This window comes from Oculina patagonica, chromosome 9 (genome assembly GCF_052425735.1).
Source record: "Oculina patagonica isolate OP01 chromosome 9, crgOcupat, whole genome shotgun sequence".
NCBI lineage: Eukaryota > Metazoa > Cnidaria > Anthozoa > Scleractinia > Oculinidae > Oculina > Oculina patagonica.
Window position 1 is genome coordinate 10,968,434 of NC_135766.1, and position 14,103 is coordinate 10,982,536.

Below are 14,103 nucleotides of genomic sequence, written 5' to 3' on the forward strand. Positions count from 1 at the left end.
ATTTATTTTCAGAAGTATTTTTTTCTTGTGGAACTGGTCAATCAAAGTCAGCTAATTAAATATGCATAAATTAGTGAAAAATGGCCATTTTTGCAAAAGGTGCCATAACTTGAAGGGAATAAATTATTTTGAGCTGTTTTTTTGTCACAGTAAATAGCTCACCATACCCAACATTTATGCTAAGTTTGGGCGAAATCGGTGATATGAGCTGTATCACCTGTTGCCTGGTCCTCTTATGGATACACTCTTAAAGAGCCAGGTTCTAAACCAACAACAAAAAATGCTGAACAATAGACTAAACTAGTTGAATCCCGCCTCTTTACGCTGTGTTACTAAGATTTATATCTTGCTAATGCTGATTTGTGTGTTACCATTTGAAAAAACGTTTATAACACCAATAGTTCTCGCAGCTTCCGGAGAAAACAGGACACTAGCTGCGAGTTAAAACATACAGAGTCACTAGCCAATTTCACCTGCCCACAGGCGCTTTGGCAGATCATATAATGTTACATATAATTCATGAATTTTAAGAACCTCTGCATGTTTCAATGCACGTTATGTCGCAAACCGACGTTACGTGCTCTCCGAGCTGTCAAACTGACACATAGCAAAACAATATTCTGCCATATGCTTAATTTCTAAAAGTTAAGTGTTTACTCCCCCAATTTCAGATCCATGCAACTGCTACAAATTATTATTTTACAATGGATTGTACTAGATAACTTTCTGGACGTCTTCCCTGGGCTTTTGTTGTCACTGTTTTGCGAATTTAGTAAAATGTCCCTTCAAACACAAACATGTGGACTAATGGATGATGATTATTATATGCGGGTGGTTTCGTTGACATAAACTTGGTAAAGCATTGCCTTTTATTTCCAAAAGCTTAGGGTTGAAGGTTTAAACAAAAATGATCATTAAGAAGTTATTTGGGATTTTCCATTCATCAGTGAGGAAAAAAGATGTTTAGGTATTGGAAGTTAATGTTGGAAACTTGAGGCTTTCCGAGCCTTTTATTGTCTAAACCATATTATACATATATTTGTTATACATACATGTTATACATTACATACATTATACATACATACGCGAATATAATTTTATTTATATGTTAATGGGCAAAAACACGTAACGATCCGTAAGGCTATCAGTTACGGTAACGAAGACTACCGACTACATCCAAAAACGTTCTATTTGAATCAACCAATCACAGCGTCGTATTTCATGACACATCCAACGCTAGATCGACGACCTAACTCCCAAAAAGTGAAATTTGATAAGAATTCATAATCTACACTGATGCCTTATAGTGATGGAGGGTAAACACGTTGTCTTCATTCTACTGCTTCAAGGAATGATACATTCCGCGGCTTATGCCGCCTTTGAAGATTCACGTTCAGCAAACTTCATTACAAGGGAAAATAAAAGGCTCAAGGGCCACGTTGTAAAACGGCTTGAGTCTCCAAGTCTGCTATTATGTAGCCAGTCTTGTTTGAGAAACGCCTGGTGTACTTCCACAAATTACAAAGTGTCTTCCAAGAAGGCGGGCAAAGGAACTTGCGAGCTTAACAAGCATCAGAAATCCTCTATCGACGAAAACACCGAGTTGCATGATCAAGAAGGTGTAACTTTCTCGATGTTTTTTAAGGTAAGGTAATGCGCTCCAATGAAAGTTGTCTAGTGTCGCATTTGTAAATGTATTTAACCGTCTCGCAGTAAGAGTGCTGAAGATATTAATGTTGTGAAGATGAATCGTTATTTATAAATTTTAACTTGGCGAATTTATATTTATACTTTAAATTTGTTTAGAGTAAGAATCGAACATAAAAGGCATCAAGAATAAGTAGTTTACAATTTTCTTTCTACTCTTCGCAATGGGGCTTTTTTGTTGTGTGTGTGTGTGGGGGGGACGGGTCCTACTTCTTTCGGTTAACAGGAGAGAGAGAACATAATTAAACTGAGGACAAAAATAACATGTAGTTAACTACTCGGGCGTGCGACCGACCAACTTGAAAAGTTGACTAGCCTTATCTGTATACGTCATGCCACACATACCGCATATGAGGTACCTTCGTAATGCATCCACTGCCGATTTCGAAGCAGCAAGCGAATGTACGAATTCCCTTAATGACAGGAAAAACGTCATTTGAACGCACGTAATTTATTATCGCCATTAGCGTGCGAACACGAAGCTTAAGACAATTTTAATTTTACACTGGTTGGATGTGTAAGTTAAGCTTTTAAGAGGGCGTCCGTGTTACAGCGGATAAGGCACTTTTCGGACCTTCACCGATTTCTCTGAATTTTTCAGTGAAAGTCGACAATTATATCCCAGTAGCAAATATTACATTTATTTGGATCAATTCGATATTTTATATTTTTTGCGAGGCGATTTTCAAAGTCACCTCAAAACCATGCAATTCGCCATTGGAGACTCCGTAAACTTGCTATAAATGACGGTCGCTGCCAAAACATTATTACTCAATTCAACGAGCTGATTATTTTACATATTGAAGTTTCATCTTCCCTCGATAGTGTAGAGGTTTAATAATTGAAATCTATTTAAGTCTCGTTAAGTTATGATTTTTTTAAATTGACTCCCAACAAACTCCGGAATGTGCAAAGCGTGACATGCCTGTAGTTGAAAGCCATTTTCTCGAATGTGGGACCTGATCTAGAATCGTGTCTATTGTAACTCAAAAGTACTAACACCATTATAGAAAAGTATGAAATAAAATTTGTGGGCACTCTTTACTGCGCGCCGTACAGAGCTCCACGAATTTCCCAAATATTCGCCATTTTGATCCAAAACAAAGAAAACGCTTGAGCGACCGATAAACCAATTCCAGAACCGTGAATGTTTGGAGATGTGTTAAATACTGCTAGAAGTCAGACTGTAAATGGAAAATATTTTTCTTTCGCAGTTCTAACCGTTTTAGCCGATTTCTCGGTATTATCAACGCTCACAGCAATAAATATATCACTTCGATCAATATGCAAATTTCGGCATAAGCCCGTGTTGTCACGGAACATCTGTATACCGCAACAATTTGCCTAAAAATGTTTTCCAAAGCAATTATTTCCTTCTTACCTGGCCGGGCGATAAGATTCTTTAGGCTTCTATGTAGAAGCTTTCTTTTTGTTTGTGGCTGTAGAGAAGCTGTTTTCATTTCCCACGCTGCGATGAAACAGTGTTTGTTTTGCCGCATGACTGACTTGTTCGTTTCAGTCTAATTCAATTAAAACCGGCCAGGCTGCCTAGTTTGTCAAAACCCGGGTTTTTGTTTTCGCTTGGCCTTTTCGAGGGGACTTTTTCAAGAAAATTCACGTTCCAAAAATGCCCTTCTTGTATTGAGTTGAAACTTGCTGATTTGCTGTCGAGGGTGTCGAATATGCTCCTTGTCTTGTCAAGACTCGCAAATTTCATACAGGTTCCTGATAGAGGGAGGCGAGAGGGGGGGGGGGGGATGGGGGTGGGTATTAGGGTAAAGCCCTAGCCTATTGTTTTCCCGTATTTTCCAAATCCAAATCCCAGTTCTATCTATTGGTTTTTACTTGTGATTCCCAGTCCCAGTGACCCAAACTTCATTTTCCCAGCAACAATTTGCCCAATCCAATTTCTCATTTTACCCCCTTCTAGCCCTTTCTCATAAACAAACAGTAATAAACAGTTATTTGATGAACATCAAAAGTCTCTGAAGTATTCGAGACATAAAAGTAAAAACAACAACAGTCGGGGCTTTATAATTGGAAGTCATTGTATTGATTTGATTTTAATAAGATGGTGGCCATTAATTTATCTCTCATAATTTAGTGGGCGGGGCATTAAAGTGTCTCTAAACAAGAAAATAAATATGTAACACAAATGTGCATTTCGTATTCTTTTACTATCGGTAATTGAAGGGAGTCGCGAGCCCTGCTACGATATATGTTTTTGCTCTTCACATGAGCCCGGTTTACGAGCTGTCTCAGTTACCAGGACAGATTTTGACCTCTGTTCATATGGAAAATTTTAGCCCGGTTGACGGGGATAAAATTCAAGAAACGAAGGCAAAATGGCGACACATAAAGTTGCATCTTTCGCGACTATCGTAGCTTTATTGACCCATGTAACTTTATTAATAAAGCTAATTCGCATATTTCGGAAGTGGAAATAGATACAAGGCAAAATTAAGCCATTTGGACCGCCCAGTTACGAAAGGGAAGCTATTTTCTCAAAAAAAGTTGCGTCCCGGCGACCGGGCTGGAGTGTTCATATGGGAAAATATTCTTCCCGGTTGTCGAGATCTCGGTTGCAGAAACCGAGATATCGGTAACCAGGCTGGCCCGCCTTCTCATATGAACACATCCAAAATTTTACAAGAAAATAGGAGTGAGCCGAGATCTCGGTAACTGGGCCAGCCCGGTCAACCGGGATCATATGAAGAGGCCCTAACTCATCAAGTCTATAGTTCTCACTATAAAGCTGCCCCCGCGTTTTTAGAATTTGTTTTACAGCAATAATCTAGGATTAGTAGAGTCTTTTTGTCGCCTTTAGGCTTCTTTTTTAACTGTGCCATGTACGTCAAGACATTGTTTGATCTCTTTGCTGCGGAGTTTCTTGTTGTGTGACACCATTGCGTCCCAAAAATATTCACAAGTTCAAGTCGATGGATATATTACCTAGCACGCGGAAATAACACCTAGCGGAAATAACACATAACACATTATTATCTCGGGCTTATAACATTCACAATTATTAAACTTACAATGATTTCCAGTTCAAAAAGCCTAAAAATTCCACGAGTAACAATTTTTGATCCTTATTCAAACCACTTTATGGATCAAATAATCTGACAGTTTGTTAGCTAAACGAATTACCCCCAAGAACAAACCTTAACGCTTGAACCAGCTCTTGGAACACAAGTTGCCAAGAACACGAAACCGATTGCTCGAAATCTTTCGACGTATTACTCACAACTGCATCAAATATCACTTAACACAACCAAAGCAGAGAAACCGCTCGAACAAATCTGTGAACACGCGTAAGCCAAACATCGGAGTAATCAACGTGTGAAAAATGCCAAAACGCGGGTCAGTCTTTTTTTAATACCGTTCTAACCCAAGATAGGGATTTTTATTTACCGCTACCCGCTACCCCCTGTTATCGTGACATCATAATACCCATAACTTCTTCGGGAATTTTCTTTACGTCATCATTACCCAGGAATCCCTTGCGGCAAAACATTATCATTACTCAGAGATTCCTTGCGGCCTTGTTCGAGCAAATCGAGGTTTTTTTCTGGTATACATACCGTATATTCGGACTGTAAGTACACATTCTATTATATACGCTCTACAATGAATGCCTCCTCGGGCTTTCGTCTCTGGGCGAAAGCCCTGCGGGGGCAATAACAGAAAACTGTTTTTCGTGAAAAGAGGATCGTAATATTAACGACATTTACTACGTTTAACCTTATGTGCTAATGAATGTTTCTTTGCAAGGTTAGTGACTTGTTTATCCCTTTATATTCATTCTTTTTCAATCTTGAACAACCTTAGTTGTTCAATCAGGTCTTTCTTTTTGTCTTTCGATTTGAATTGGACCTCAAAATGGCGCAAGATTTCTTTGAGCATTGGCGCGTTAAAATTGTCCAGTTTATGTTATTTCACACACTCGCACAGGTTGAATGCGTCGTACGACAGTGGGTGCTGCGGCCTCAGTTCGTTTACTACCTCTTCAACAAGTTGTTGTCTATCAACTTCTTCTTCCTCTAACAATAGCTCCCTGGGACTCAGGTCCATTTTTTCTGGTTCCTCCTTTCTTCGTCTAGCCGCTGCACGGCGGGAAAAGAAGCCCTGCACTTGGCTCTTGGTCGGCCATTTTTCTCTGCCAAATAAGCGATCGTTCTGCTCGTCTCTTGCCTTTTTGGTAGTTGCGTTCATAGTTTGATGCTGATGTCTTCAGCGCCATTAGGGTCAACCATGTTAGCATTGTTTGCCTTTTCGATGTCCGAGTCAAGCAAACAAAAAAAAAAGATTGCGTAATGTTACGCTGTGAAGCGTTTCCCTGGTTTATGAGGCGATTCAACTTTTTTTTATTTTTTTATTTATTTATTTTTTTTTTGGGGGGGGGGGGCGTCTATTAGACACTGGGCGTCTATAGACTTTACACCTCAAGGGAGGTGTTTACTAGATACGAGGTTGTTCGTTTATTTGAGAGTGGACGTTTATTAGACCATATACAAGAAAACGTCGTGTCTTAAGTCTATACCATGTCTTTCAGGTATATAAAAGGGGTACCTTTTTTCAGTAAAAGGTATACAAAAAGGGAACGATTTCTGTCAAAATCGTTTATAAAAGGGCAGGGGTTAGAGCTCGGGCGAAGCCTTCCCGTACAATTTTTTTTAAAGTACCCCCCCCCCCCCCCGGGGGGATATATTTCACTCAAATTTAGCGGGATAGTGTTAACGCTTTTTTTGAAAAAAAAAAAAAAAAAAGTAGCATCGACCACACCTTGTAATGGTCAAGCCCGCATTCAGTCTACTTCACAGCCGTTGGTAACGTCACGCTCTCGCCATGATTAGTTCGGCTTCCGTAACATCGCCGCATTTCGATAAGTGGCAGCTCGACAAATGAGCTGAAATATCCGAGTTTCACTCAGAGAGCAACACATGGCTCTCCTCATTCCTACTAGATCCACACGGAGTCTGTAATATCTCGTGAAGAGAGCAATTGGATGCAATAGCTGCCATTTCGTGCAGAAAGGACGCGCAAGGATTGTCTTGAAATTAGACTAAATCGCGGACATTAATTGGTCGGTTTAAATTGAATTAGATTGAAACAAACAAGTAAGTTTTGCAAAAACAAACATTGAGTTATCCCAATTATTTGTGTTTTATGTCTACAATGCTTTGCCCCATTGGAGTCCGATAATTTTCACAAAACACTGTTCTAATATGCAAACAAAACTTGTGCGACGCAAATCAGGGATTTCCCTTGTTTCCACAAGACCAGACTGGATTGTAATTTTTTCGAATAAATCCCTCCGAAAACAAGCCAAGCAAATAAAAACCCTTTTGGGTATGAAAAAACATCCTCAGAAGCTTACAATGTTTTTTAAAAGGTTTTGCAAAGAGAAAAACAAAAAAAAGGGGCCGACAGGGGTTTGACAAAAAAGGCTTTAATTGAATTAGACTGAAATGAACAAGTCAGTCTTGCAGCAAAACAAACACTGTTTCATCGCAGCGTGGGAAATGAAACAGCTTCTCTACAGCCAAAACAAAAAGAAAGCTTTAACATAGAAGCGTAAAGAATCTTATCGTCCGGCCAGGTAAGAAGGAAATAATTGCTTTGGAAAACGTTTTTAGGCAAGTTGTTTGCGGTATACAGATGTTCCGTGACAACACGGGCTTATGCCGAAATTTGCATATTGATCGAAGTGATATCTTTATTGCTGTGAGCGTTGAAAATACCGAGAAATCGGCTAAAACGGTTAGAACTGCGAAAGAAAAATATTTTCCATTTACAGTCTGACTTCTAGCAGTATTTAACACATCTCCAAACATTCACGGTTCTGGAATTGGTTTATCGGTCGCTCAAGCGTTTTCTTTGTTTTGGATCAAAATGGCGAATATTTGGGAAATTCGTGGAGCTCTGTACGGCGCGCAGTAAAGAGTGCCCACAAATTTTATTTCATACTTTTCTATAATGGTGTTAGTACTTTTGAGTTACAATAGACACGATTCTAGATCAGGTCCCACATTCGAGAAAATGGCTTTCAACTACAGGCATGTCACGCTTTGCACATTCCGGAGTTTGTTGGGAGTCAATTTAAAAAAATCATAACTTAACGAGACTTAAATAGATTTCAATTATTAAACCTCTACACTATCGAGGGAAGATGAAACTTCAATATGTAAAATAATCAGCTCGTTGAATTGAGTAATAAAGTTTTGGCAGCGACCGTCATTTATAGCAAGTTTACGGAGTCTCCAATGGCGAATTGCATGGTTTTGAGGTGACTTTGAAAATCGCCTCGCAAAAAATATAAAATATCGAATTGATCCAAATAAATGTGATATTTGTTACTGTGATATAATTGTCGACTTTCACTGAAAAAATCAGGGAAATCGGTGAAGGTCCGAAAAGTGCCTTATCCGCTGTAACACGGACGCCCTCTTAAGAAATTCTGTATATCAGTTGTCAGCTGCTGAGGTGACATGGCATTATCGTTTGCAATTATTAAACTCAAATATAATCATATTTACCGTCTTGTATTATGCGTTTTAGCGACAATGCGTTCGTGTTCAGAAAGAAAAATGCAATAATTGACAAGTCGGACCAAAGCTTTATTGGACTTAAAGACGGGTTGTTATCTAACATATCATTTTTTCTGACACCGTGTGAAAAGATCGATCGAATCGGCCGGTCGATTTGGCAAACCACTATATCGTTCTTCGCAGGCTAGCAACGAAGTCGAAGTCTAAGACAAAAAAATAAACGAATTGACTATTCTGTCTTAGCCTACAAGTTAATACTTAAATATAATTACATGTGGAAACATTCATGTGGAACACAACACCTGCAGACACCTGACGAGTTATGCACGGAGCTCCATGTCATATTCAATTAACTTGTCAGCGTTTAGTAAACGGTACGTAATTAATGCAAACTTATCTCCATTTATCTCGGGTTCTAAGGAATATGGATTTTGGGTTATATAAAATATCATTAATTTTTATATTTTTGTTTCTATTCCATGTCAAACTAAGATTATAAATAAGGCGGCTAATAATAATCAAGAACGACAAATTCGCAGCGTTGGAATAACAAGGGTCCCGACAACCAAAGGAACGCTGTCGCAGAAAACATTGTTTATTAAGCATTGTCCACATGTTGCACACACGCAGCATGTTTCGTGAGATTTGTATCTATAGATCTGTATTTGTTAGATCTGTATTTGTTACTTTGTTACTGTAACGCATTTAACGGCATGATTTACACCCAGAAAAATCGGACCTTCCAAAAAGCGTGTCAACGAAAAGCCACTCTTATGGTCCATTCAATAGCAATGTTTACGAAGAATGAGAATGAGAAGATAAGCGATAGTCAGTAAACGAATTTCTCTCGGCTAAAAAACGCGAGTTTCCATTTTTAAACAATATTTGGGTTTCAACAAAATATTACGTGACCATAACTCCGACAATTTAACAATTCCTGAAATTAAGATTTCGATATACTTGTAAAGAACTGATCTTTGCAAGTTTCAAAACAGGACAATTTCTAGATCACCATTTTGAATTATCGAGCCAACTTCAACTATTCATTTGTCAGTTGAACAATAACAGCAGATATCATGATGCAAAAAATATCATTTGCAGTGCATTCTTGTATGAATATCGCATTTATTTAAAATTTCAAATGTGTTTATTAATTATTTGTCCCACTCTGGTTTAACTTTCATTCAGGGATGTCTCTTGATCGGATGTCTCAATGGTGGTTCTTGCTTGTATGACGAGAAGAAACAAACATTTTCGTGTCTGTGCACACCGTCTTGGACAGGGGAAAACTGTGAAATCGGTAAGACAGAACCTTGCATAAGGTGCACTTAGGTCGTATTTGAATGGTCCTTTTCACTATAAATATCCATCACTAAAAGAATTGTTTTGGAGGCGCGCTGGCCTAACAGTTAGTGTGCTGGATTCCTGATCGATCGGTCTGGATTCGAGCCCTGGCTGGGGCACGGCGTCATGTTTTTTAGGCAAGACACATTACTCTTATTGTGCCTCTCTTCACCTAGGTATATTAATAGGTGCCGTACAATTTACTCATTTGATGCTTGGGGGTGGGGGGGGGGGGGGGTGGTGTTAACACAAATCAACAGACAACAAACCTTTCTCTAACTATAAATTCTCTGTATTAATAACATTATAACACCACAAGTCACTTAAAACTTAGACATGGACGTTTTCATCATTGCGTTCTTTCTATTTTTACTTTCAGATATGAAGTGTTCCAGCAATCCCTGTCAAAACGGAGCGACATGCAATGATCACAGCAATGGGTACAGCTGTACATGTGTGGCAGGATTTGAGGGTCACCATTGTGAGAATGGTGAGTAGAATGACCGGTATCTATAAACCACCCTACACACCACCATGACCTATATGCTATACTTACTAGACACGCACCTATAAATAAAATATTTATTGGAGTTTGATATTTACTCAGTCACTGAAATTTAATAGTATTGATTTTGCTTAGCTCTTGTGAAAGATAAGTAAAGTTTGCATTTGAGCCCGGTTTCAGTCGCATGAAGCGAGCTAGCCATTGTAGGGCTTCCCCCAACCTAAATTTCTTGGTACCCTTTGATACACCTGGATGGAGAGTGGCACTTTGAGATAAATGTGTCTTATCCAAGAACACAAAGCAGTGCCCCGGCCAGACCGGGGCTCGAACCCAGACCGCTCGATTCGGAGCTCAGCGCGCTAAACATTCGGCAACCGCGCCTCCCATGGCTCTTGTGAAAACCAAGTGTAAATTTACGAAAACACAAGTATAAGTTATGCAACGTGACGCATCCTTATTTCTAGTTGAATTTATTTCAGTTGATGTGTGCCGTGGATACCAAAATCTGACCAGTGCTGATAGAAAAAACACGTACGTGTCACAGCAGCCATATTTGTGCGACGACAGACTCAATGGATGGTATCGTTTTCAAGGAGATGCAGGAACACAAATGGCAACCACATGTCCACCTGAATACCGATGTGGTGCCACTTAGCCATACTGGCTGCAGACTCCTCATCCTACGGTTGCTGGTGGTGAAATCACTACAGGCGTTTGCCGCCATGCAAATGGCAACTGCTGCAACATTATGAAGGAAATCAAAGTAAAAAACTGCGGCTCCTACTATGTATACAACTTTTTTCTAACACATCCATCGGCGTGTTACTACCGCTACTGTAGCAGCGATTAAACTAGGACAGATGATCTCCCCCATCTAACCAAATATGCTCTTTGAGTAATCTTAAAATATCTTTAATTTTTAACGGTAGCTCAGTAACATTTATGTGAATTAGCCCCGTCTCCTCAGTGAGACTGAACAGCGCATTGAAATCAATCTTAAAGGAGCGTAAGTCACGGAGAGCTTGCTGTTTTTTGGTCTAAATTGTTTTGAAATTGATGGTAGGCGACTTAACTCATAAAAAACATTATCTTTGAATGTCCACGTGAAGGTATACCCTAATTTGTAGAGAGAAATCAAAACATGGCTATAAATATTAATTTTTTACGCATGGAAACAAATTGAAAAGTTTAGCCTAAATTTGTCAAGTTGTATTCCATTTCCATCTCCGCCATTCGCAGCCAAAGATGCTTGTTAAGAGGTTCAGTGATTTAATATAGCATTTATTAATAAAAAAAAGGAATATTATTTTCAGGTGTGCTATGACACAAATATATATGTTTTGGCTGTTCAAAGTGGTTAAAATCCATGAAAAAACACTCATAATACATTTATAATACAGTTTACAATGAAACTTCAAATCATTGAAACTAATTATTGACAACCATAATGCTTCCTTAAAGTTGTTTGGATAGGGGCAGGATATCTGTTTAATATTGCTTGGATAATTTTGATTTAACATTAGTTTGAAATCAGTGTGAAGACTGCCATGAGACTGCCATTACACCCCCCCCCCCCCCCATCCCCTTCTTTTTTCCTTCCTCCTTGAAGGAAGTTAGGGTGCACGCTAATCCTGATTTACTTCAATATTGGTTTAATCCAGCCCCTAGAGCTCCCTTACGTAGCATTTGGGCATGAAAGTGGTCACTTCTTAACGAATTTTTTTTTTTTAGGCAAGCTCAAGAATTGAGTTCAATATTTTACTATAAAAATGGTAACTCGGAAAATATGATGTAGGTGGAATTGGTTTTCAAGTTAAATTTGTTTCTAACTTACGATAATCAGTAGTAATATAGGCACCGCAGAAGCCGGAAAAATGCTGAGGAAATGCGGAGAAATGCTGAGTAAATGCTGAGTAAATGCTGAGGCATCTCATTACCGGGCTGAGGCATCTCATTACCGGGCTGAGGCATCTCATTACCGTCCGTTAGCTGACGTCATAGCTTTTTTTCTGGCTATTTGGATTGGCTGTCTCTAAAAAACAAAGGCGTTCATTGGTTGCCTTTGTTTTAGGGTGACACTCTGATTGGTCATGCATATGTCTATTGTTGTCCAGGAATAAAACGGTAGGCACCACCTATAGCGTCACTCTTGCATTTTGAATTTTAAGCGGGAAATAATTCGAACAGTTTTTGGAAACTTCTTTTTCAAGTGATAATTTTTTCGTTTACTAAGATGGATTTTTTATCAGCTTTAAATTCTTGTAACACGGTAGAAGAATGGGAGACTTTGACTGGCAATTTTCCAATCCCGCAACACTTAGTGCCAGAAGCCCTAGCAAGATATGCTGATTTAACGTTGAATTAGCTAAATTTTGAGGTATGGTAGTTTTACATTCTGTTTCAATCGTTAAATGTTCGTCATTTGGTTGTAATGATTTAAATTAAAACGTATACTGTTCTACTATATGTCCTTAGCTACCAGAGCAACCATCGACTGATCAGATGTTACAAGATCTTCCTGGATCTATCTAATATAACGTAAGTTACGCAGTGCGAGACACAAGAATAAATAAAAAGCTCTTCTCTTTTACAATGCCTTTTATTGATAATAAAAACATTGAGGTGTTACTGCAAAAGATTAACAGACACAGTTCACTTAGTCTTCGGGAACAGTTTGTTTGACAAACAACCGATTGAGTAAGAATTTTCGCCTATCAATAGCGAGTTCTGTCGATTCCAGCCAATCATATCCCTCAGTATCTTTCAATTCATTTTTGGTCTCCATCACTTTACGGAAGGTGGAATCTTTCTTCATAGCATGCAACCACTGTAAATACTCCAAAAGGACTTTTCTCAGCTCCTTCCTGTATACTGGTAGAAGAGCATTTTCAGCTTTAATACGGGCCACTTCAGGCGAATCTCCATATTGTTCATATTCGTTTATCAGAGCTTCAAGCTGGCCCTCGTGGCGACTAGTAACTTCATCTTGAATGCGCGACCAGGGATCTATATTCTCCTCTTCTTCTTGGGAAGAGTCTATTTCTTCGCTCGAATGTGAATTTTGAGATGACTGTTCGCTTTCCTGTGAGCTCTCAACTTCGCTATCATCTCCACCATCTTCGGGCAATATGATATTTCCATAACCCTCTTGAAAGAATTGATTATAATTGCTACACATTGTGATTTGAACTGTGTAAACTCTGAGAATAGACTAAACTTCAAGCACCGGTGCGCTTCTTTTATAGCTATTGGTGAAGACGGGGTTACCCAGTAAATTAGTAAGTTAGTTAATTTAACTCCTCCCCCTCTACTTAAATGTTGTATTATTTGTTTCTCTTGTACCCCTCCTTTAACCTCGCTGTACCCCTATTCTACCCCCTCTGTACCCCTCCTGTACCCCACTTGTTCCCTCTCTGTACCCCTACAGTACCCCCTCTGCACCCCTATAATACCTCTATGTACCTTTTTTTCTCCAGAAAAAATAAATTAAATGAATATGACAAAATTCATTTATTTGAAGTTATGTTGGAGAAGAGAGAAGAGAACTGTAGCCAATACTTCCGCTCCATCTCTGACAATTCGTGTACTTGCGCCAAATGATTTGCGAGTCGAACTAAAAATTTGGAAAAACAGCCAGGAACTGGACAGTGCTTATATTTTAGCCTCTTCATGTTCACGGTGTGAAAATTGAATAGAAACCGAACAAAATGTTTCAGAACACAATTTCATAGCGCAAGAAGGGCAGCAGCGGCACCGAGGGCAGAAAGGGTAATAAATTGTGATGTGTTCTTTCCTGAAAGCGTGCGTCGGGATCTCGCGTGGAGTTCGCGCGCGTGGTTAGAAAGAAATTTAGCCAGATTTATATCAAAACATTATAGGAACTATTTACAAACAAAGCTTAAATATCTAAAGAAAGTGTGCAGTTACCCCATCTTCTAAAACTTTGCGTTTTGGATAAAAATACGAAAATGTATCGAGTAAAATTGTACATTTCAA

General features: G+C 39.0%; 1 protein-coding gene across 1 annotated transcript; it reads left to right on the forward strand.

The window, feature by feature from the left end:
• The first annotated feature begins 1,285 nt into the window (after positions 1 to 1,285).
• LOC144665784 (uncharacterized) lies at positions 1,286 to 11,834 on the forward strand. The gene is made up of 4 exons (XM_078527076.1): positions 1,286 to 1,645; positions 9,447 to 9,558; positions 9,982 to 10,092; positions 10,587 to 11,834. Exons 1-4 carry the CDS (start codon positions 1,310 to 1,312, stop codon positions 10,760 to 10,762), a joined length of 735 nt encoding a protein of 244 aa, XP_078383202.1. The 5' UTR covers positions 1,286 to 1,309; the 3' UTR covers positions 10,763 to 11,834.
• Positions 11,835 to 14,103: the final 2,269 nt, after the last annotated feature.